General features: G+C 37.4%; 1 protein-coding gene across 1 annotated transcript in view; it reads right to left on the bottom strand.

Moving 5' to 3' along the window:
* Window positions 1-23,694, bottom strand: part of GRIK2 (glutamate ionotropic receptor kainate type subunit 2) — a 617,875-nt gene that overhangs the window by 251,868 nt on the left and 342,313 nt on the right. The window contains exons 6-8 of the mRNA XM_088138810.1: window positions 16,616-16,797; window positions 8,854-8,907; window positions 3,420-3,593 (exon numbers count right to left, since the gene is read on the bottom strand). Of these exons, the coding sequence (XP_087994936.1) occupies window positions 3,420-3,593; window positions 8,854-8,907; window positions 16,616-16,797 (410 nt within the window). The remainder of the gene's footprint in view (window positions 1-3,419; window positions 3,594-8,853; window positions 8,908-16,615; window positions 16,798-23,694) is intronic.

Here is a 23,694-nt window from a genome sequence, read left to right as displayed (position 1 = left end):
CCAGTGTAGTAACGATGGCTTTTTTTTTAACCATATACAATCACGAGAAGAATTCTGTAGACAGGAGAATCTTTTTTTGTAATAGAAAATGTTTAAAGGTTATGCTGTCTATAGAAAAATAGAAGTATAAAAGAAGCTGCTATTTTTTAACAATTATCTGGCAAAGAAGTTGTCTAAACTGGGATGAACTCATGGATGAATTAAGGAGTCAGTACATTTTTTCATTCTGCAGTATGAACTGAAAGCTCAAAAGTCTTTTGTCCTTTCTGACATAAGAAAGACATGATAAGCATATTACATACAGTGTTAGCAATGATATTTGTGACATTCCTATATTGACCAATTCACAGACGACACTGTTGGTAACACGTGGCTCTGATAACTTCTGTTTTATACGTGACCCAAAATGTGAATCAGTTCATTAGAAGGCCTTCCTTTCCAGTGCAGAATTCACATGGCTAGAATGACTTCAAAAATGCCTTTAAAATGTTGTTGTACTAAAACCAAATACCAAGATCCTCCTGACAGAGAACATATTGAGATCAACAGATTTCTCTCTCTACATTTAAACAAAATAAGAGGGATCCTTTGATATTCTTTCTCTTCCCTAGTTCCTGCAAAAAGCAAATCTCCATATCTGCAATGTTTGGGCTACTAACAAATACCTTCCTCAAGGCAACTTTCCCAAGGAATTGGATGTTTAATGCTGCCACCTTGCCCCATTCAGAAAGCCCAACTTGGATGTTTCCCATAAGCTGTCAGTAAGCCCTTCTAGGATACCCCATATTCATTTGTCTGATAAACGTTTGCTGCTCCTCACCAAGACACTCCATCCAAAAGAATAAAGATATCACTAAGCTGTTTATATAGTGAAGTTATCCTCATTTATACAATTATCCTCTCTGTTCTGAGATGCATGTTCTATGTTTATAAATATCAGTTCAACTGATAAAGCTTCAGAAATGGACCCTTTCAAACCCTTAAAGACCTGGTTTTGCCATCGAGCCTGGGGCCCTGGTGCTGTGGGTGACCCTGTTACCTGGCTGTGTTGACGGGGATGATGATCAGTGCTCTTGTAGTATGGTTGCTCAGCTGCCATGTATGTTATTTATAATTTTGCTTATTGTTTTTATTTTGTTTTTATTAGCTGCCCAGACTCATGTGCTGAAGATGGGTGGCTACATAAATTTCATAAATAAATACCTAGATACCTGCATACATAAATACTAGATTCCTTCCTTCTACCAAGTGTCATCCTCACCATTCTTTATACTGGGAAAGGTAACCCTTCACTCAAAGACCTCATGTGAACACCAAAGTGCTGTGTTGTATGTCTCTTAAGCCCCTTTGGATCACACCAAGAAATAGAACGGCATGCTCAAACTAATCATTCATTCATTAAAAACAGTTAAGATGGCAATTAAACAAGCTTAATTTGGGTCTTAGAGGGCATTTAAACATTGTTAATATTCTACTAACTCCTTCCTCCAGAGAGGAAAGGACAGGACAGGAGCTTCCAACTAAGTAAAAATCTCTACCCCTCTTTATAATTCTGATCTCCAAGGATGGGAATATGTAACTAAATGGAATACAGTCCACGAGGACTGTATCTTTTTCTACCCTATTCATTCCCCTCCACCACCATCAGATTTTATTTATTCAATTATAGGTTTCATATATTTATAGATGATTTCCTCTCCTGAAGCATCTCACATGGACTCTCCGTCCCACCAAGTACTATTACCAATTCTGTTCTAAAATGCAAAATGCAAATGTGGAAGCTTTGCTCATACAAGAGCAGCCTACAGCTTTGCGTAAGAATGAACCTACAATATGAAACAATCCATATCTTATGCCACTGCAAAGCCTCCAACAATTGCAACGTACTTGCCAGTGCAAAAATAAGCTTTCTATAGCTAAGAGAAAGACCTAATAAGACTTCCTTGAAAATCCTTGCTTTACACCACTGGCACCCTACTTGAGTACAAAACGCAAAACATTCATTACTATCTGGCTGAATAGATAGACTCCGATGATAGCTCCTAGGAACCAATTAAAGGGGTTAACTGAGCCATGAGACTCCATAAATGAATCCAATTCCTTTTTTCTTTATTTCCCACTATAGCTCTGACATAAAGACAGGAGAGAAATGCATAAGCTCTAGGAACTTATATAGTGACAAATGACTGTATTACCACTACCAATAATGGGTCTTTTTTCCAGACACAAGGAAGCGCAATGAGCTTCCTATTGCCTTGCAACATGATGAAAAAAGAAAACATGAGATGTCTAAGCAATATAAGCCCAGTGTATTAAACAAAGGGAAGTAGTCCAGTGCCAGCAATAACTCTTTATGTTGTAAGCAAATTCTGACTCCTTCTTGGCTCCTTTTGCAACCTCAAATGTTTTGTTGCAAATATCTCAACACAAAAACTTTGAACAAAGATAAATGATGTCGTAAAGTTTATAGTCAAGCTGAAATTCTCAAAGAGGACAAGGTTGAAACATCAACAGTGTATGCAGTATATACACATGAGTTGCCAGGGCATGCTCACTAACTATCAAGTTTTAGCATTTAGGCTTGGCATCAACTCAGGAATTGCATTATAAGTGTATTTGGCAGAACAGTGTCCTAGTTCTCATATGGAGCTGCTATATGCACAGTATTATTTTTGTGGGTACAGGAATACTTTTATTTATTTATTTATTTATTTATTTATTTATTTATTTATTTATGAAACTTCTGCAGTTGCTTGTCTTATACATAACAATCTTATGTGGCTCGGAACAACAATGATGGTCATTTGCTATACTTTTATTTATTTATTTATTTATTTGTTTGTTTATTTATTTATTTATGAAACTTCTGCAGTTGCTTGTCTTATACATAACAATCTTATGTGGCTCGGAACAACAATGATGGTCATTTGCTATTCCCACCAAGGAGGCATAACTCCAGAAAAGGCAGAGACAGTAGCTCATCAATACAACACCAGACTAGGAGTATAAATAGAGAGACCTTTCTAGTATAATTCATTTTACCATTATATTGTTCTCAGTACCTATAAAAATAAAACATGTGAACGAACCAGCAGAAATTAGTGGAGATAGCCCATCCCTTTGATAACTGATTGATTTATCAAGATTCCTATTCCCATCGAAGCTCTAAACATCCATGATACATTGGCTGGGGTGTGAGGCACATAATCCCACTGACCTCTTCAGGTTATTTCTTGGAGAATTAATGTAGACAGTTATGCTTTACTTTTCAGATCCAGGAACTGTGATAAAATCCAGAACTGAGGCATAAAGGAGAGCATCTATCTTAGTGAAGAATTAGACAATCAAAGATACCCAAGAAGAAAATGTATAATAATATCAAATATTTGGCAAAATGTAGACTGAATTGGTGTTCATACCGTCATAAATCCATCCAGCAAACCTGAATCGGGTTTTGGAGGAGCTTGTAACCGTTCCATGGACCACTTTTCAATTATGGACACCACCTGGCTATTTTCTGTATTCAGAATCCTGAAACCAGTCATGTTAACCCCACTATACCGATAAGGCTCCACATCAAGAGCAAAGAGGTCCTAAAGAAAAGGAGGAAGACATTTTTAGATGCTTTCATCCATTCATAATCTCTCTGTTTCCAAACATTTTTCCTTCTCTCATATGTAAGCATGATAACAAAACAATACATCTAAATGCTATAAATTGGATTATTTGCTAATAATGCCCAATGAAAATGTAGAGGACAAATCACAAATGTGTGATGCTTCTAGGATGCCTTTACATATACACTAAGTCATAACAAAACTGGATAGCCATTAACATGGGCATTTATAGAAATGTCAAGCAAACTCATTGAGCCACATCCTTTGCTGTTTGTTAACAATCCATAAGTCTTATTAGAGTTTTTTGCTCTAATAAATATTTTTACAATAGTTGGTTGGATATTATATGCTAGAAAATAAAAGAAAGCTGCCAAGCCAAACACACTCAGACCTGTTAATTCACAATATGCTACCCATTTACCTACACAGGGGGAACAAGTGATGAAATATGTGTTATGACACAAATTCCACCTGTATGAACTTGTGTGCAATGTTATGATGTAAGCATGAAAGGGCGGAGTTTATGTTGGGACATCAGGACTCATGTTTTGTCATTTTGGTGTCATTATTGCTAGCTTCAGGCTTGTCTGCATTTATAATATCCCCACCCCACCCTCCCACCCCTGGTAATCTGCTTAAGAGTAATCACAGAAAGTTTAAAACATTAATAGCTTGCTATGCATAGATATGGAAGATAGCAGTAAACATCAACCAAACTCCAGAAGGTATAATCAAAACTACACTATGTTGACAAGACTTGGAATATTAATACAAGTTCTAAATACAGTTATGGCAGTACAACTTGTACAAGGCATTCTCATTTTCCTGCAATACTGACCCCAAAACACCAAAGCAAACAATCCTGCAGAAAAGTTTTGTCGTGACTGAATAGGACCAATACCGTGAAGAAAAGGAGACCAAGATGAGCTTCTTCAGAGTAAGGATTGCTAAAGAGCTATTGAAATAAACAAAAACTACTACTGTTTTCTCCACTCTTCATCTTTCCCTAGATTTGTCTCCCAAATCTCCAAGGCAGACTTGGACAACAAGGGGGAAGAGAACCTGGTCTTCAGTATTTCTATTTCTTGACCAATTGATAATGTTACATTTCACTCACTATTTTTTTCCCCATCTAAGCAGTGAGTAATCTAGCTCTTTTTTCAGTAATCTGATTCTTTCCAGGGTAGTTAGGAATATTACTCCAGAATGTTTATATAAGAAGATGGCAAGTGGGCAAAAGCTGGTTTAGAAAGTCCCAAGTGTGTTAATTTGTTCATTGGCGGAAGAGAAGAAGGCACAATTATTAATCAGCCATCCCATCTTCCCTTTTGTCATAAACTACCCAGATTTATCTCACATGGCAATACTGTGCTATTTTTTTTTTAATGACCAGGATTGGGAATTTTCCAGAATAGTAGCCAAATTTTGTGCCATTGCAATGACAATCAGAAGTTACTGGATTTGACTGTCCTTTAGGTATCTTTAGTCTCAGGTACAAATACATTTTACTGGATATTGGATTCTGTATTCTTACCTGAACTTTTTGTTTTATTTTGGTCTATGACAGTAGAAGAGAAGGAGAAGGAGAAGGAGAAGGAGAAGGAGAAGGAGAAGGAGAAGGAGAAGGAGAAGGAGAAGGAGAAGGAGAAGGAGAAGGAGAAGGAGAAGGAGAAGGAGAAGGAGAAGGAGGAGGAGACATAGTCAGCTTCCTAAGATGAGATAGTAGGATAAGATAAATTGCACTTTGATAATTCAAGAATCCAAACTATCCCAAAAACAGTTAATGTTTCAAATTAGAATGAGGGGTAATCACATCATTTTTCAAAGTATGATTAAGTCATCAACATGTTTCTTCTGAGTCTGTACCACATGATACATTTTGTGTTACTTTTCATTATTAAGCTGCCTTCCATTCCTATTTTAAGGCAGTCTGGTTTGGCCAAACAAACAACTCTTAAATGTTAAGAATTCTATAAGGGGATCCACTAGTTACCCTTCACTATGTCACCTATAGAGGAACTCAATTTACCTTGACTATACTGTGCAGTAAGGAGACAACAAGACTGAGAATGTCAAGAAAAAGCTCTCCTTCTCCATAGGAATCTACTAGAATTATTCAGATGGCACAAGCAAAAGAATTGCATGACATTACTGCTGATGGCAAAAATCCCTGTAATTTAGGTTTGTTGAACATGGGCCAAGTGCAAAGCTACTTGCAGTAATGACTGAAAGCCCTTTTTCTTTAAACCTGGGTTGCTTCCAAGCCATCTCGGACAATTGCATAAGTAATTATGCAATTTAAACACATTTCTGTTTACTCAAAACTATAATAAATATGCACAACAGTTCAGAGAGAATTAATGAGGTATTACATTAGACTCCAAATCAATCACGAGAAAGTACACTTCCAAACAGCACAGCTAAACAGTGTGACTGGAAAATTTATTGGACAAGACTTCCACCATGTCAGGTAAGAAGTAATTAATAAAGCAGAGGAGCCAAAAGTGATACAAGTTACATGGTTCCATTGAGCAAAATATCTATCTTCTGGCTGGCATATCCCAAATTATCCTTAGTTGTCAACTTCTGAAGTTCTTCCAAGAAAAAGAAAAGGAAAAAAAAATGAATTAAAACCAATGACCTCCCAGTAACTTTACTTTCTTTCAAGACTAATAAGCAAATGGGCATATTTAATTAGTCCAGAAGGTTGAGTGCTAGATATAGAACATTTTGTGCTTTATTAATTGTATTACTTCTTCCATGGAACTTGTTTACTTATTACACTGTTCTCTTGCTCTTTTGCCAAAGAAACTTACTTCTCCCATTTAGGAAGCTTACCGGTCCAGAATGGCTTCAGTTTCAGCCCAGAACTGCAATACGTATAATTCCCTCAGTCTGATTGCTGGCTACAAAGCTGCTAAGAATGCAGGGATGCAAGCAGTGATAGGTATGCTTTGGTATGCCATGTGATACTCTTGCTTTGTGAGTTGCACTAGTTCTGGTTTGCTTCCAGGTGGATTCAAGGTGCTAGTTATAACCTATAAAGCCCTACATGGCAAAGGATTTGGTTACTTGAGGGACCACCTAACTTCCATGGTGTCATCCTGGCCAGTTCAGTCCAACAGGGTTGGCATGCTGCAGCTTCCTTTGATCAAGTAGGGCCATCTATCAGGACCTGGAAGCATGCCTTCTCTGTTGCAGCACCTGTCCTCTACAATGGGGTTCTTCCTGAAATTTGGATGGGTTTCACTCTGGTGGTTTTCTGCAGGGCCTTAACAACCTGGCAGTTCTCCCAAGCTTTAGTCTAGGGTGGAGTACAATACAGTATGTGTTGTTGGCCAGATGTGCCATCATGTTTATTGCTATAACCCTTTGGACTATATGTTTGTTTTGTTGTTTTATGCTGTGAGTTATCAAGGGTCAGTTGGAGGCAGGCAGCATCTAAGTTGAAACAAACAAACAAACAAACCATCTAGAAGTATTCATGCTAGTGAACTATGCAGTCTACACCTGGCAAATACAGCTACAATACATGAAAGTACCCACTCCTTGAGCAATCCTATTGAATTTGTCATGCTTCTCACACTCATCAAAACCATGATAGATGCCTCTTTCTAGCTACTTTGTTCTTTGCACCCTGCCAAGGACACATGTAAGAATGGCAATAGGTAGCCATGACATGACTAGTCCGATGGAGCTGTAAGTAAATAACTTCAATTCATTCAGCTCCATTGAAAGAGATCCTAATGTGACACAGATATATTAAACAGGTTAAAATGAAAAGTGTACTGGCACTAAATTCAAATTTAAACCAATGGAATAGATACCATGAATCTGCTTGCAAAGTAATGGGTTTCCCAAACATAACTAAATACCATAAAAATACTAGAAAAATCATTCAGATAGCACTGTATTGAAAAAATCTTAAACTATCTTTTAAACCACTTCAGCTACAGTATCCTAGTAGAACCTCCAAGGATGATTTTAAGGAACAGAAGGTGACACACAGGAGATAATACATGTTCCACTACTTTGAATCCAGATAATCATTTAGAATTTTAACAACCAGTCCTCTGTGCTTTACTTAAAAATAACCTCTTAGGAGTTCTCAAATTTTATGGTGCTCTGACCCCTTAAAATGATAAATGAATTAGTGAGATGCCTCCAAATGAGCAAAACTAATGTTTCAGTGGGTTAGGGCTGAGCAAGAAATAAATATACCACTTATTTTTAATAATTAAATGTTAATCTACTGTATATATTAAATAATAATAGAACCTTGTAACTTAATATGTCATTCATAGAATGGCTTGGTTTAGCCAACCTGCCCAAAGATCTCTCCTTGCACCCCTCTGGATTCGTAGAAGGGGTGTTGGAGTGAGGGGAAAGCATAGATGCATGGTGTGCCGTTCTTCTCCCACTCTATTTAAAGATGGCCTGATCCCTGCTGCTAGTGAAGGGCAAACTCTCCCTGCGTACATGCTACTAACCCCATGACTGCAAAGAGGGATTGGCATTTCTCCTGGGTGCAATGTGTAGTCCAGAGCATCAAAAGACAATTCAGGTCACCAAACAGGAAGGAGGACTCTACCATGGGCCCACTGGGGTCCCCAAGTATTTGGAAAGCCAAGATGGAGTATGGCTTTTTGTGCCTCCTCAAAGATTCTTCGGACAAGCAATATAGCCTGTCACCTCTGAGGAGTTCTTGGTGCTCTCTGAGCTTGATTGTTTGCTTGCAGACATTTAATTACCCAGTGCTGGTGATGTTACCTAATTGGGTAATGAAATGTCTGGAAGCAAACAACCAAACTCAGCAAGCACCAAGAACTCCATAGTTCAACTCTGAGCTATAGATGTTGTCTTCTATTGGCACCTGACCCTGAGGTCTTTCCCACCCACCCTTGCAGTCCCTGAAAGGTTGCAACCTATAGCTTGAGAATCCCTGGTGTTTAGGAGTACAGCCTTCCTTAATATCAAAATCAGCATGTTGAATGAAGCCTGGAGGAAGTAACCAGCTCTTATTGGTATGTGCATCCATTAAACAACTGTGAGTAACATGCAGTGTGTCAATGATCACAGGGGCTGCCACAGCAATCAAATTCCAAATAAAGGCAACATTCAATACTTTTTTCTCCTTATGAACCTACAAAACTGCTTTTACTCTGTCAAGTAATCTAATGAAGAACGTTTTAGAATGATGCCTGAGACCATCAGCATATTCTTCTAGGCTACTTACCAGTGTAGTAAAGATGTAATGATAGTATTCTGTCATCATTCCCATTGCTAAAGCCTAAAAAGAAAAATTCAGTACACACAACATTAACTTTTTAAAAATTTAGATAACACTGCTTTATTATTTCCACAGTTATTCTTAATGCCACTTTTAATCACACCTATATGAATAATGGAAAGCTCCCATGAGAGGAAGATGTGGATAAAAGTATATGACTAGAATTATACTAAAATTAGGCCAAGCAAATCATTCTTGAGCAGTTAGTGCAGATAACTGGCTATTAAAAGAATTAATGAAACAAAACTGTAGAAAGAAGGATTATTATTAGGCTGTTTAGGGTTGCAAATATGAAAGAAGTGTATTATTATTATTATTATTATTATTATTATTATTATTATTATTATTATTATTGCAGTTGCCAACCAAAAATCTAATGGAAGGTGCTTGCATTAATTGCATTTATTCTATGGTTCTTCATTATATAATAAACACCTATTGAAGAAAAATAAATTAAAACACAATTGAGTCAAAGAAGCTAAATAAGAAGTGCTGGCAATTAAATCTAACCCCCCCCCCAAAAAAAGAAGGAAACCACCAGATTTGAGCCCTGAACCAACATTTCTTTACATTAATGTCTAATGTAAGTAATGTCTAAATTCTAATGCAAGTGATATAATTCATGAAATACCAACCACTGAATAAATGTTTTTTTCTTCAACCTCCTGAAAAGCATATCAACTTCAGCTTCCCATTTTAGACTTTTCTTAATCATCTCCTTGGTTAATAAATAAGGATTCCACTGTCCTTCCGGATGTTGTCATTACTTTAAATTGATTAAATAACCCCAAAAAAGTATTTTAAATCAAACAAAAAACTACCTAAACTAGCAGCCAGTTAGAGATGCAGACAGGTTCAAAATGGGCCATTGAAAACCTCCATGTAGGGAAAATGATGCCCCTCCAATGATTAGAGGTGACACTGAGATGGAGACTGGCAACTGGGCAGTGAGCCTGGATTTGCAGAGATTCTGTGGATAAAGAAGAAGCCAAGAGATCACCCATGTGTGCTCCAGAAGGCTGCTCTTTGCGAGGAAGCCCACAGGATTCAGAGGGAACCTATGGACAAACTGTGGGTAGAGCGCCAGGAGCCAAGGAAGAAACAACAAGCTCTCAGCCTCATGTGGAGCCTGCATTAAGGACTGGGCTCAACTCAAACCCCACTTTCTAAAGCCCATTTGGATATATAGTAAATATTCTACAGCTAAAGAGATCTTCTAAACCACAGACCACCTGGTAAGTGCCACTTCGATCTGGGATATAATTAAAGAGAAAAGTAAAGAAATAATTATAAGAGTTTAAAATTGAAGGCAAGAAGCTTACTGAGAATTTGAGCTACAAAAATTAAAACAGAAGAAGGGAGCAGTTAAACAGTAAATACTTTTTGAAAAGGTTGGAAACCCTTCATGGACTTTTTGCTGGAAATTGATAAAAATGACTTGATGATTTCTGGATTTGCTGATTGAAAAGTGTCGAGTATGGGAAGAAGTGAATTATGTGATGCAACCTTGATGGGGGAGGAGTGACAATAAATATATTTGTAACTGCTGTAAGGAAGATCAGAAGTTGCCTCTTTAAAATTTCTCTTTTTTCTTTCTTTCTTTTCTTATTTACTGCATTCTTTCTTTATCTTTTTTCTTTTTCTTAATTTTGTTTTCTATATGTTTTCTGTTTCCCTTTAAACTACCTTAAGGGTTGCTATTTTGGGGATAAAAAATAAGGGGAGACCCTCATGTACACCATCTTGAACTCTCTGGAGACAGATGATATAAATGCATTATAAATCAGTAAATTATTAAATGGGGAATTTCAGCACAGGAACAGTAAACTAGACAGAAGGATGCTATTCTAATATATAAAAATAAGGATTCTATTCCACACTTTTCAAAGCTGATGGCATTCATCATTACAAATATAAAGCAACAGCATCAGGCTGTCACTTTTTGAGTCACCAAGGTTAAAACAGAAGTCAAGTGTTTGATTCCTCCATATTGGGAATCAAAGATGTGGAAAATGGGCCTGGGAATCATCCAGCTACATTCTAGGAATTCTAAAGTTTTAAACATGAAGACAATTATGAAGTAGCCATGCTGGCTAGGGTTGACTGGAGATGTGAACTGTGGCCTTACACATCTGAAAAGAACCATGGTAGAGAAGGCTAGGCTCCAAGACTGTGGTACTCTTCTTGCTTTTTACTTTAGAGGCGCACAGCAAGTGAAGAAGCAACCCAAGACCAGTTAGGTCACCCATGTTATAGTATTTCAAGAGCTCCAAGAAATGCCATGCCTCTCCTTAGCTACATCAAATGCTTACAGAAAAACAAACTTTTGGTTTTGATAGTGATCTAAGCCAGTGTTTCTCAACTCAACCCTAAGCTGTGTGGACTTCAACTCCCAGAATTCCCCAGCCAGCATGCTTGAACTCCACACAGCTTAAAGCTGCCAAAATTGAGAAATTTTGATCTAAGCAATACTCATGATTCTAAGGCACAATATGACCATACCCTCCCCCACAAAATGTCCCCTCAAAATCCTGAAGATGATATATAATCATAGATAGAGCAGTCACCTGAGACTCAAGGTCTAGACAAATCTAAGTACAGCCTGGATTGACTACAGAAAAGCCTACAACTCAATGCCATGCACACAGATTTGTAAATGCCTGGCACCATACAAATTCAACAGGACACTAAGGATCTTCCTTAAGAACTCAATGGGACTGTGGAAGACAACACTAGAAGTCAACTCAAGACAGCTTCCACAAATGGCCATCAAGTGTGGCATATACCAAGATGATGCGCTATCCCCACTGCTGTTCTACAGTGGCTTGAACATACTCAGCTAGATAATCACAAGGACAATACAGATATAGATACAAGTTCAGATACAATACAGATACAGGTTCAGGAATTGTGATGGACTGGAATGGAGGAAGCACTGAGGCACTGATCTTAGCAGCACAAGAACAGGCACTAAGCATCAGATCCATAGAAGCAGGGGTCTACCACACTAGACAGGACCCAAGGTGCAGACTGTGCAGAGAGGCTTCAGAGATAGTCCAACACATAGCAGATCCCAGGAACAACTTCAGAGCTCTCTGTCTGGAAGAGTGCAGTGCTAGGAACAGCTAAGATACTGCGCAGAACCCTCAAACTCCCAGGCCTCTGGTAGAGGACCCGAGATTGAGGGAGACATGTACCACCCATAGGGGTGAGAAGGGAATTTTTTTTTTTTAATGACTTTTGGTACTTCTTCAGACATTGCTGACAGTTACAAAAGGGGAAAATGATTTAATAACAAGGAGGAAGAAATACTTATTTTCAGAACTGCTTTATTATTTTTGCATATTTTTTATTTGCTTATTTTGTACATAAGTAGCTTGGAATTCTGTGCTTGTCAAAAAGAGAGAAAGAGAGAGAATTCAGCAAAGAAAAACCTTTTATATGTACAAAGGAGAAGGGTTATAAAACAAGGGCACCACTCTGCTCTAATCCTTATAGAGTACCTATTTTGTTTTGCTGACATGGGAACTATCAAAAGCTACATTTGCTGTTCACTTACAGCACATTGGTACAATATAAATAATGCAGCTTAGCTGATGGACTAACTTATTGTTCTGGTTGCTTGGATGCTGCCAGTGGGTTTTTTTTGTTTTTTTTTAAACTAGCCTCACTCTAGTAAACCTTTTGGACCTAAATGTTTTAATGCAGGTGAAAAATTAACTGGAGTCAGCAATTTCAGATTTATTTTTAGGCCATGAAACTTAGTTCTAACTTTTTCTTGTTGAGTAAAAAAGTTTTCACCCTCACAAGGAACACTGCTTATGTGAAGACTCCTATCATAAGCCCCATTTTCCTGCCATGAAAGAAAGTTTCTTTTATCTCACCCACAAAAAGATTAGAAGCAAAGCTGGTATTCTGAACACAAGGGGGACCTCCATAATCATGCTCAGGCAGTTGAACTGTGGCTCTCGGCAACGTAAAAGTTATCTGCCTCACTGGTTGCAAAAATTAGAAATCAGTACCAAACCACACTCCAGTTTAGCTGCTGCACAAGTGCCTTATCATAATCAACCTGAGTTAATGTTCATTTTGCAAGCTTGTGGAGCAGTGTGCTGTAGAATACAGCACCATGTTTGCATGTGGAAATCTCTGAGACTCTGGCTGGCTAACTCTCAACAGTTCATGATCTATCCTGCTTATTTAAAGATGGGTTTCCAGAGCCCTCCTTTTATAGTGGCTGAATTTGTACACCACATCAGACAAAAATATGGTTTGGTATGGGCACTTGCAGACAAACAACCTTTCCACTTTGCAGCCCTTCGAATTTCACTTTAAAACACATCCCCAATCCATCTGGGATCTTCTAGTACTAGAACTCTATGATCCCAAGCATATCTAGAGAGTCCAGGGGGCTTATAGGGATCCACAACACAACAGCAATTTTCTTTCTATGCTGCTGGCCAATTGATGTTCTTTTGCTAAGCAGAAACTCAGGGTGCTGACCCAGCCCCTCAGATTCATCTGTACATACATGTTGCTTCCCCTCTTTACAAAACTAAAAGGTTTAGCAATCCCCTATGTTTCTGTGCTCCTCATTGGTTGGCATGCCAGCATTGTGGCTCCTTTACCCAATCATGCCAGTCAACCACCGTGGCAGAATTACAGAAACTAGGAGACAGATGAGTTGGTCTTTTCGAACAGAACCCTAAAGCAGAACTTAAAATGAAAATAAGGGATGGTTTGCAACTTCACCTTTAATACGGAAATCCCAGTCCACAGAAACAAAAGGGAAATAGCTACAGTAAATGTCTTACAATTGCAAGCTTCCAATCTTGATGTCATTTGCTCAGTAGGGCCCTTCTTCAACTAAACTGTAACTGCATTTTATTTAATAAGCTCCTTAGTTTATGGTTCAGTGCATTATGTGAACCTCAGTAATCAGGTTAATTCAATACACCATGTTTCAGTTAATCATAGTTTGTGTTATGCAAACAGAGTTTGCTTTATGAACCTTTAATTTAGGCTCATAGTCTTTCAGAATCTATTTTATTTTTTACTAGTTCTACAAATGGAGTCACGTGCAAAATACAGGATTGGGCCAGATATATATTTCTAAGTATATGACCCCAACCAAGACTTTGTTTTTAATATCAGTCCAGGGAAAAATACATTCCTCATTATCCTTCTATGCTTTCTTCATTTTAGCAGCCTAATTTAGAGAGGAGGTAGAAGCAGAGAGTCAGTGAAGAGTTAAGAGCATATCTGCATGTACTATTATTCTTCCGCAAATTTATGAGAAGATCTCTATCTATCTTCTCTTCACTCTTGTCAAGTTGGATCCAAGTTCATCAAGAATATGGTATGGCCTTGAATAGGCTAAATAACCTGGCAGCATTTCTTTATGTGGGACTTAGGAAATGTTATTATTTCTTTGTATAAATGTATAGACTCATCCAGCTTCCGAGACACCAGGCAGTTTATAAATTAAAATTGAAACACTAAATGAACCAAAGGTGTGGGTTCATTACTTGGGCTAATTATTAATCATCAGTTGTTTTTTAATTGGGCTTTTGTATTATGGTCAGAGCAACTTCTCTTCCTTTGAAATACTTCTCCCTCATATCCCCATTATCATTCTAATATTTTGAGAGACTACTTCATTTTCATTGAAAACTGGAAGTAATATGCAATGTTTTATGTACATCAAAACACACATGAGCAGATGACAGTATGGACACTTCCACATTATCACTGTTTTCACTTTCCAGTCCCTCAGAACCGGATTGAAAGTAATTTGTGTTCTCTTCACTTCTGGGGAATTGAAATGCTGAAAACCAGGAATGAAAATCACTGCCTTACTTTGAGCTGCCAGAGATCCTAGAGTAACAAAAAACACCTTATTCCCACCCTAAACAAGAGAAGGAATAAGTACCATGATGCATGGCATGTAGGGGTTCATTTCCTGCTATAAAAAAGAGAGGAAACTGGCAGAGATTTACATGGGGCTACTCCTAAAGAGTATTTGGAAGCTACAGCTGGTTCAAAATGCAGTCATGTGGACAATTTTGGGTGCCCCAAGGATGGCACATATAATACCTTTACTGCAGCAGCTGCACTGGGTGCCAGTTTGCTTCTGGGTCCAATTCAAGTTGTTGGTTATTACCTTTAAAGCCCTACCTGGCATGCATCCAGCTTACCTGTGGGACCATCTCATCCCCATCTCATCAACCCGTCCCACCCAGTCAGGCAGAGAAGGCATGTTGCGGACCCCATCAGCGAGAGAATATCGGCTGGTGGGGCCCAGGAGGAGAGCCTTCTCTGCCATTGCCCCCGCCTTTTGGAATACTCTCCCCCCCAGAGGTGTGGTGGGCCCCTACCCTCTGGGCTTCCCAGAAAGGTTTAAAGACCTGGCTCTGCCCACTTGCATGGGGCAGTAAGAGTTCTAATCGACCCTGGGGTTGGCCAGCGCCTTGATGATGCTTCCTGAGCTATCCGTCAATTCCCATCATTCTTGGAATTTATTTATTATTATTTATTTAGGATTGTTTTTATATTATATTTTAACTGATTTTATCTTTTCTGTAAACTGCCCAGAGTCACTTTCTTAAGTGAGATAGGCAGTGACAAATTTGATATATAAATAAAATAAATAAAAAATAAATTTACTAATTTCACTCTATTCACTTAATGATGAAGAAAAAATGAAAACTTTTCAGGCCAGCATTTCCCTTACAGGATCTGCTAAGGCAGATGAAGTTCAGGAACACAGGAAGGAGAAGATAAGCTATCTCTCCAATGGAAGAAACTGCCACAGAATTCCAACATTTCTTGATGAAATCCAACTTTAGAGCAGTTCCTCTTGTACTACAAATGGGCTTGAATTGAAATAAATCAATTCAATTGCTGAAGAGCTGCGATGGCATGGGATCACAGAAGTGAGAAGGTCATTGTGGAGTAGGACAAGTGGAAGTTCTTTATGGGATGCAAAATAGATCACATACCCCAGCACAGAAGAAATTGAATGACAGTACTTGAGATAATATGTAAAATTAAAAAATCACAGAACATTAATAATGGGAAGTGAAAGGGCAGATTTGAAGTAAATCATCCAGCTTTTTAGAATATTTATGGCAGCACATAATCTATTTTATTTGCATATTAAGGTTTGAAAATCTAGGACCAGTTCAGGAGTGAGTGTTCTATATTCTCTATTGGTTTGCTTGTATCAAGAGACTTCTTCAATTGTTCTATAAAAAAATGTTGAAAATAAGGTCATGCCCTCTCATATCACCCCCAGTGCCCTAATGTTCTGCCTGAATTCTCCTCTTGCTTTCCCTCACCTCCTCACCTTCAGATGGGAGATCTAAGGCAGAGCTGAAAGTCACATTTGATTGACCTTAAGTTCAGCTCTTTCTCCAGTCTGGAACTCTGGGTCATATTATTTACCAGTTCAGCTAAATTTATACCTCCTCCTAAAGACTGGAGAACAAGAGACAGGACTGATGGGAGAATTTAGAGGGTGGAGTCCTTGTGCATGATCCTCTCCTCTACATTCTTCAATTCTCCCAAGTTCATTAAAAGCGACTGAACCTTGCTTCCATGGACATGAAACTCATGGGTTAATGTTTGTGTTAAGGCCAACCACACTGTCTTCAAGAACCATATTGTGTCTTAGAAAGGGCAGGGGAATGGAAAATGGGATGCTTACCTGTTTTAAAATGCCTGCTGCCATCTCATGACTGCAGTCAAAGATGACGTGGAATTCTTTGCCTCTTTTCATCTCCTTGAGCAAGGGCTTGGCATCCTTTGTGTCAGCTGGTAACTGGCGAATTTTTAGACGCAAATTGTACCTTGATGGAGCCTTAATGAGCTCTTGCAATCGAATGAGACCTTTTTTCAGAGAAATAAAATAAGACAAGGGTTATCAGTAATTGTTCTATTATTGAAAGAACAAAGGTAAGCTGTCAAAACGATAATAAACCAACAGAAGAGCTGCTAGCTTATCACCACTGCTGTACTTCTAAAATGCGTTTCTTTTCATATACTCACCGCTAGCTACAATACATACATAAACCACCATTTGAAAATGGTATCTGAGCACCTTCTTGCCAAAGCCTCTCTCTCTCCTTCTTTGCTAATATTGATTGACAATAAGGAGCCCAGAAGATGAGACAAATCTTCCTTGTCTGAGAATTACGGCAATTTTTAATCTCATAATATGTAGCAGTACACTAATTCACTTAGACCAATATGTTTCAGTAATAGTTTGTAATCACACTATTTTAAAAGTCTTGCATGTAGATTCCCCTCATTAGACTCCGCATGGAACATCCTCAGATCATCTGCATCAATGTTCTAAAGATATTTAGCCTCCTTAATCACTTAATTAGGATTGCTTCATTCATTGCAGTAATTCAGTTATTAAGTTCTGCATAACAGAAACTAAAGCTGCCATGTTAAAAATTTTACCATGTGGACTGACCACATCAGGGAAAAGATTCAACATTTACAACCCAGAAGAAGATGCACAACAGTTGCCTGTTGGGATGGAATAACATTTGTTTGCACTTATAGACCTAATGGGCCATCCCCCTCCCCCCCCAATAAATTCAGTGTAAGGGAATAAGAGTCAGCCTAATAAGGTAATAGGGCAAACAGAATTTAAGATGGGAAAAACATGAGAATGTGAAAAAAACAGAACTGACAGATGCATTCATCCCTACTTCTGAGACTGATAAAAATAGCAACTCTTTAATTATTTTATAGCAGTCACAAGAAACCTTCACTTGCTACAAAATTCTTTGTAATAATACACAGCAGCAGCATGATTTATCAGCTCTAACTAAAACTAAGCTTATTAAATACTAGCAATATAATACTAATACAAATCTAAACTGTAATAAAACTCCCTTACTTGATGACTTGTTCCTCCTTTGAAAAAAAGTTTAAATGATATCATCATCATCACCATCATCACCATCATCATCATCATCATCCTATAATTTAATGGCTCCAGTTCATGATGTCTGATTAGTGTCTGATTGCTTATGTGCCATGAAGTTGTTTTCGACTCCTTGTGACCACATAGATAGATTTCCTCCATGAGGAGTCCAATTAGTAACACCATCTTATTGGCAATGAAAAGGTGAGGAGCTACAAATTTAAATCTTAGGAAAAGCTGAATTTTCCTAATTATGTGAATTTTAAATAGAACTTCCCTTCAAAGATACTATCTTCCCTACTTATATCAAGAAAAATGGGTCACCCCACTGCACTCAATGGTTATGTGTGCATTATTTAGTAACAACATTTCACTCAAACCAAACAGCTAATTAATCCAAAGTTTTGCTGAAACCACTTCATGTGACTAAGAAAATGAAGAGATATTTATCTTTTGATACCTTCTTATATGTAAGACATCATCTATCAAAATGTTCTTCCTACAGGGCATTTCCTTTTCTCAAAAAATACCTTTTATCACATCACACTGCTAAACTCTACAAATATACCACAACATTTTGATGGATGACTACATATCACATATTTTAATTCAAATGGATACATAGCTAAGGGTTAAGTTTGTAATTTCATGTTCATAGTCAAGAGCAGATTCAGCTGTCTGAAACTTATTCCCATCTGCAGTATATAATGCCTTGCAGTATAAATCCAGGATTGATTGATATTTTAAATTATGGGCATGCATCTACTCAGTGTTATTTGATGTATTATTAACTGGGTGAAAGTTTCCCTTGATACACACCAAATTCCTTGTCCTTATTATGTTAGATTCTTTTTTAATTTAAAATTTTAATAAGTAGGAAGTTACACGCAGTACAGTGAAGTGTCAGCCTCTAACATCATTTCTGTTCCCAAGAATGTATCTCAACCCAATGTAGTCCTGCAGAAGCATCTTTTAAAAATAAAAATGGTGTGAGGCTACAACCACATTTTATTTGGAAATGAGCTCACAGAGCAGGGAAAGAAGAAAAGCAAAGGCAAACCAGGGTTATAGAAGGCAGGCTGGGAGAGCTGGATAGGAGGGTTGGGAAAACCTTGTCAATGCTTCTCATACATGGGTGAGTTTTGACTGATCATGTTCACCACGGCAATCATTTTGTAAATCATCAAACCCCAACACAGAAGGTGCTCAATGCAGTCTCCTAAATTCCAAAAGTCCCCATTGCCAAAAAGGTTACCTCCGCTGACTAATACTATAAATGAGTATAAATCAGGACCCCTAAGATCTCAGTGCTATATATACTCCCCTCAAAGCCTTGATTGCACTCCCCCCCAGCAATCTGCAAATTGGTGCCAAACTGTATTTTTTTAAATGATGAAAACTAGAAATTATGATTATATGACTGAAGGATAATTGTATAATACTATGTTTGATTTTCATTAAATATAAATTGTATTATATCAGGTTTAGTTTTTGTCTGCTTTTTTAAAAATACATCTCTCAGAGGCCAAATATGACCCTGAGCTTAGCACAGTTGTATAACTCTGTGTAGATGGATACTTAGAATTAATTTTGGGGATTCAGACACAGTGAAGTCAGAACTAGATGGAAACAACTTTCTTTAAAAATGAGAAATGTATTTCCTACATACTCTATAGCTTTGGCGATGTTTGTTAAATGCTTACATCAGTCATAGACCTCTTGAATTTTAAATATTTATTTATTAGATGGTCACCCACTTTGGAAAAAACAACTCTGTGTGACTTACAATTCGGAGGAGTATAAAAAACACTCCCGAAAAACCATAAAAACATCTAAGACCATTTTTTTTTACCATTTATGAAAACAAATAAATAAATAATCCATATTAAGCATTGTGAACTATTATTAGCTCATTATTTTACAAAAATGAGAAATAAGATTTTTATGCTTAGCTGGTAGGAATTTTACTGCACAGGTTTCTTGATAAATGAGACAGAAAAATGCTAAGGAAACTAGTAACATTGGACTACAGAAAAACTGGTTACCTGGAAGCCCTTTAGCATGTTTATAGTAAGGTAGACTTGCCCAGTTTAGTTTCCAGCAAAAGGCTTTTTGCACCACAATATTTATTAGCTCTTCATACATGTCATTTCTTTAAAATCAACCGATATCTCTGGCTGGGTCATAATGGAATTCCTGCAGGCTTAGCAAATGCTAGGCCAACTTTCTTCTCTTCAGGTAGTGTAGGAATCAGGAGAATCATCTAGTGGGCATTCCAATCAAGCCCAGCCTCATCTGCCAGTATGGCTCAAATGATTCCTTTTTCCTGCAGACATCTGTGAATTCAGAGTGAATCCATGCAGGAAGAAAACTGAATGTGTGTAGGGTTTTAAGTGAGCCATGAATCCTGGCTTATGTGGAATTCAACAAACAGATATCTATGAAAAGCTTTCATTCTAGCAGATAGGTATACTAAAGGCCAATTTCTATAATCCCTGAACAAGGCTTATGGAAAGACTATTCCCAATAATTCAGAAAGATGACACCAGTATACTCCATTTTGTGACAACCAACATGAGCCAATAGACAGAACATCTGATTATCACCTATGAGAGCTAGTAAGATACTGTCCTTCACCTTCAGTGAAGTTTTGCTTTAATTCTGTTGTCAGAATAATGTTCTGAAAAGACCAATCAGTCTTCATTTAAAGCATTCCATAAAATATAAATGCTCCCTCCATAGTTGTTGATGAAGTTGTCTTGATAATACAAAAACAGTTTGCCGTTGCCTTTTTCCAGGGTGTTGTCTTTTTTGTGTTTTGCTATACAATTATAGATATCTAGCTAGCTAACTATGGCTGACTCCCACCTGAAAATGGAGTGATACTCCTTAATGAAGGACACCCCCCCCATATAAACTCAAGTTTTTAAATAATAGCAAAATTAGGAAAAGGTAGCATGACGTTTCAACATGAATTTCTACTCTGCTTTTTTCTTTAAACATTTTTAGAAAAGGATTTTTAGTAGCAGCTGTATGTAGATGTAATGGGTGAGATGTACAGTATTTCCTACTGCATTTTCATCAACAGTGCGGATTGGACCCTTTAAACCCAACTGAAATACTTTTTTGACTCTGTAAACAAAGTGTTCCTCCTTCCTAGGAATGACAGTGCTTGGAGTCCTGCCACTCAAAGGCTATAAAAATGTTGAAGAAGGAGTTCTGTTCAGGAGCTGCCACCAGTTAGTATTTCAGGAAGAACAGGAGGAGATGTTTGCAAGACCTCCAGCTAGCAGCCATTTCAAAAGAGATTGGTCTCTTCCCTTTCCCATCAGGCTTCCCTTCTATCAGCACACCAAAAACAAAACAAAACAAAATCTCCCCAGTTTGCTACAAACACCAGGTCTCCTGTTCAGCAAGCTTACATGCCATCTTACCTGGGTAGTCTCTTTCTAGTAATATCCTCATTAGCAACTTAGAAGCATCTTTTAGACTCTACATGTGATTCTCTGCAATTGTCTCGTGGTTCTGTGTGTCCTGGAAGCAGGTAGGATAGTCTGAATAGAATCAATGTATACTAGACCTCAACACTATGAAGATTACTCTAACAGTGTATCACATGGAACAAGATAGGAACAAAACAGTAAGCATAATCCTGTTCCAATATACAAGATAGGCAAGCAGGATTATAAATTACCAATGTTTTGATGCTAGCTTACTTCCTGCTCTTTTATTATGTCTGCTAGCTTTTCTGCTAACATGTTTAATGCTGCAATACACAGAAGAGTGAAAAAGAAGAAAAAAAGAATAACAAATCAATTTATCACTAATTGATTATTAACTGTGTACTACAAATTCATCCACAGAAATGAACACTTAGACTCCATCATCAGAAGGTGATGTATTAACTATTCACAAATGTTGAGTATGTGAATGGATTATCAACGAAGCCTTAAGGATGTCTCACCAAATTCTGTTTAACCATCTTCATTTATAAAAACTCATTAGGGTTTTCTAAAGAGCCTCTTGGAAAACTTTTAATAGCACTGTGCCAGTCATGAAGCACTGGAATCCTACCTCTGAGAATGAGTTAAAAGTTATAAGAGAGGACAGACAAAGCAGAATGGCAGATAAGAAGAGAGGAACAAACAGTAGAACATATAGGAATTAAGGAAGCTGTATTCTGTTATGTTATTCCATTGATCCAACTTGCTCAGTGTTGTATAAAGTGACTGATGCTGTTCTCCAAGACTTCAGATACGAAACTATTCTAGCCCTGGAAATACTTGGGATTGAACCTGGCACCTTCTTCATGCAAAGCAGACACTCCACTGCTTAATAAAATATATCCTGGCAAGAAAAATGTCTTCAATTAGTATTGAAGGCTAAGGTACAGAATTAGAAGGTGCACCCATGAGCAAAAGTAGCACGCTCATGAGAATTTAAAAAGAAGACTGCACCAAGAAATGATGAAAAAGAAAGGTTCTCTTCTCTCTACAGGAGGTCGAAAGCAGGTTTCATATTATGCACTTATTTTTTTTTATTTTTTTTTTAGTATGGGTTGTTGAATAAGCCATAGCAACATAGTTCATGCATAATGCTAAGCACTGAGTGAAGGGATTCAAACATTGCGCTAACAAAAGTAAACAACATTATAGCTTAAGACAATGGTCCTAGAAGTATTCTATGGGAAGTTCCATCATGAATCAATAACATCCTGAACTTTATAACAAAGAAGAGAATCAAAGATTAAACTCTTTAAAGCAAAGAAAAGCTATTCACCTCTTATAATTTGCCCAGACTATTCACACCAACTTTTCAGCCCAGCTAGCTTGTTCTTGTTTCCAAGAAAATATGCCCCATTTAAGGCTCTATAAAATCCTCCATCTCTTTCCCACCCCAATAGAAAATGAGCAGATGACCAGAATGCCATTATGGTTCCTGCTCATTCCTCAGGTTCACAGGAAGAATGGGAATTGTAGTCATTATGTAGGTATGAATGTTTATAGTAGTATACAGGTATGAATGGTTATTTACTGATTAGTTTATATTTGAATGTCACCTATATCAGTTCATCTGAGAAAACTTACAATAAACAAACAAAATTTAAGTAAGATCTACAATCAAATACAACATAATTATGTAAATGAGAAAAACAGAGGTTAAAACTGAGAAATGTAGGTCTTGGAGAAAAAGACAAGTAATCACATTGTGCCTTAAAGTCCAGCTTTTCTCTGAAAGATATTTCATAATTGGAATATCAGAACTGAAAAAATCCTTTCTTACTCAGTTCATTTATTCTAACTCAGTCAACCAATAGAGCTAAAAATGGTGTTAGGACTTATTAGCATCTTGTACTTTGAAAACTGTCTGATAATGTACCTTTTATCTGCCTGATATTTTCTAATATTAATTGGGAGCACTATTTTTTTCTCCAGAAGTACAAATATTTTTAAAATAAAATAGATAAATAAATACAGGGCTATCAGCAGACTCATAGTCCCCAAAAAGAACAACTGAAGCTGTAAACATGCAGCCAACAGAAAAGGAATGTTGTATTTAAGCATGCTGTGCTAACTATACACAATAATAAGATAAATTCATCAGATACTCAATCAGGGGATAATTGCATCGGGAAGAGAAGAAAAATAAAAGAAAATGCATGTTAGCAATGGAAAATGAAATACAATGTTGAAAGACATAGGATAATTAGAACAAAACAGAATAAATCAGGGTGAGGTAATTGTAAAACAATTCTGGATGTGAATATTGTGGTTCTGTGTGTTTAATACAGAATTGCCCAGAGAGAAAGTGATGGAAGATCTGATTTTTTTAAATTCTTATTACCA

This window comes from Python bivittatus, unplaced genomic scaffold (assembly GCF_059951505.1).
Source record: "Python bivittatus isolate LINGU-HERP-01145 unplaced genomic scaffold, Pbiv_v1 ctg000020_np1212, whole genome shotgun sequence".
NCBI lineage: Eukaryota > Metazoa > Chordata > Lepidosauria > Squamata > Pythonidae > Python > Python bivittatus.
This window is presented reverse-complemented; position numbering and strand designations above follow the sequence as displayed.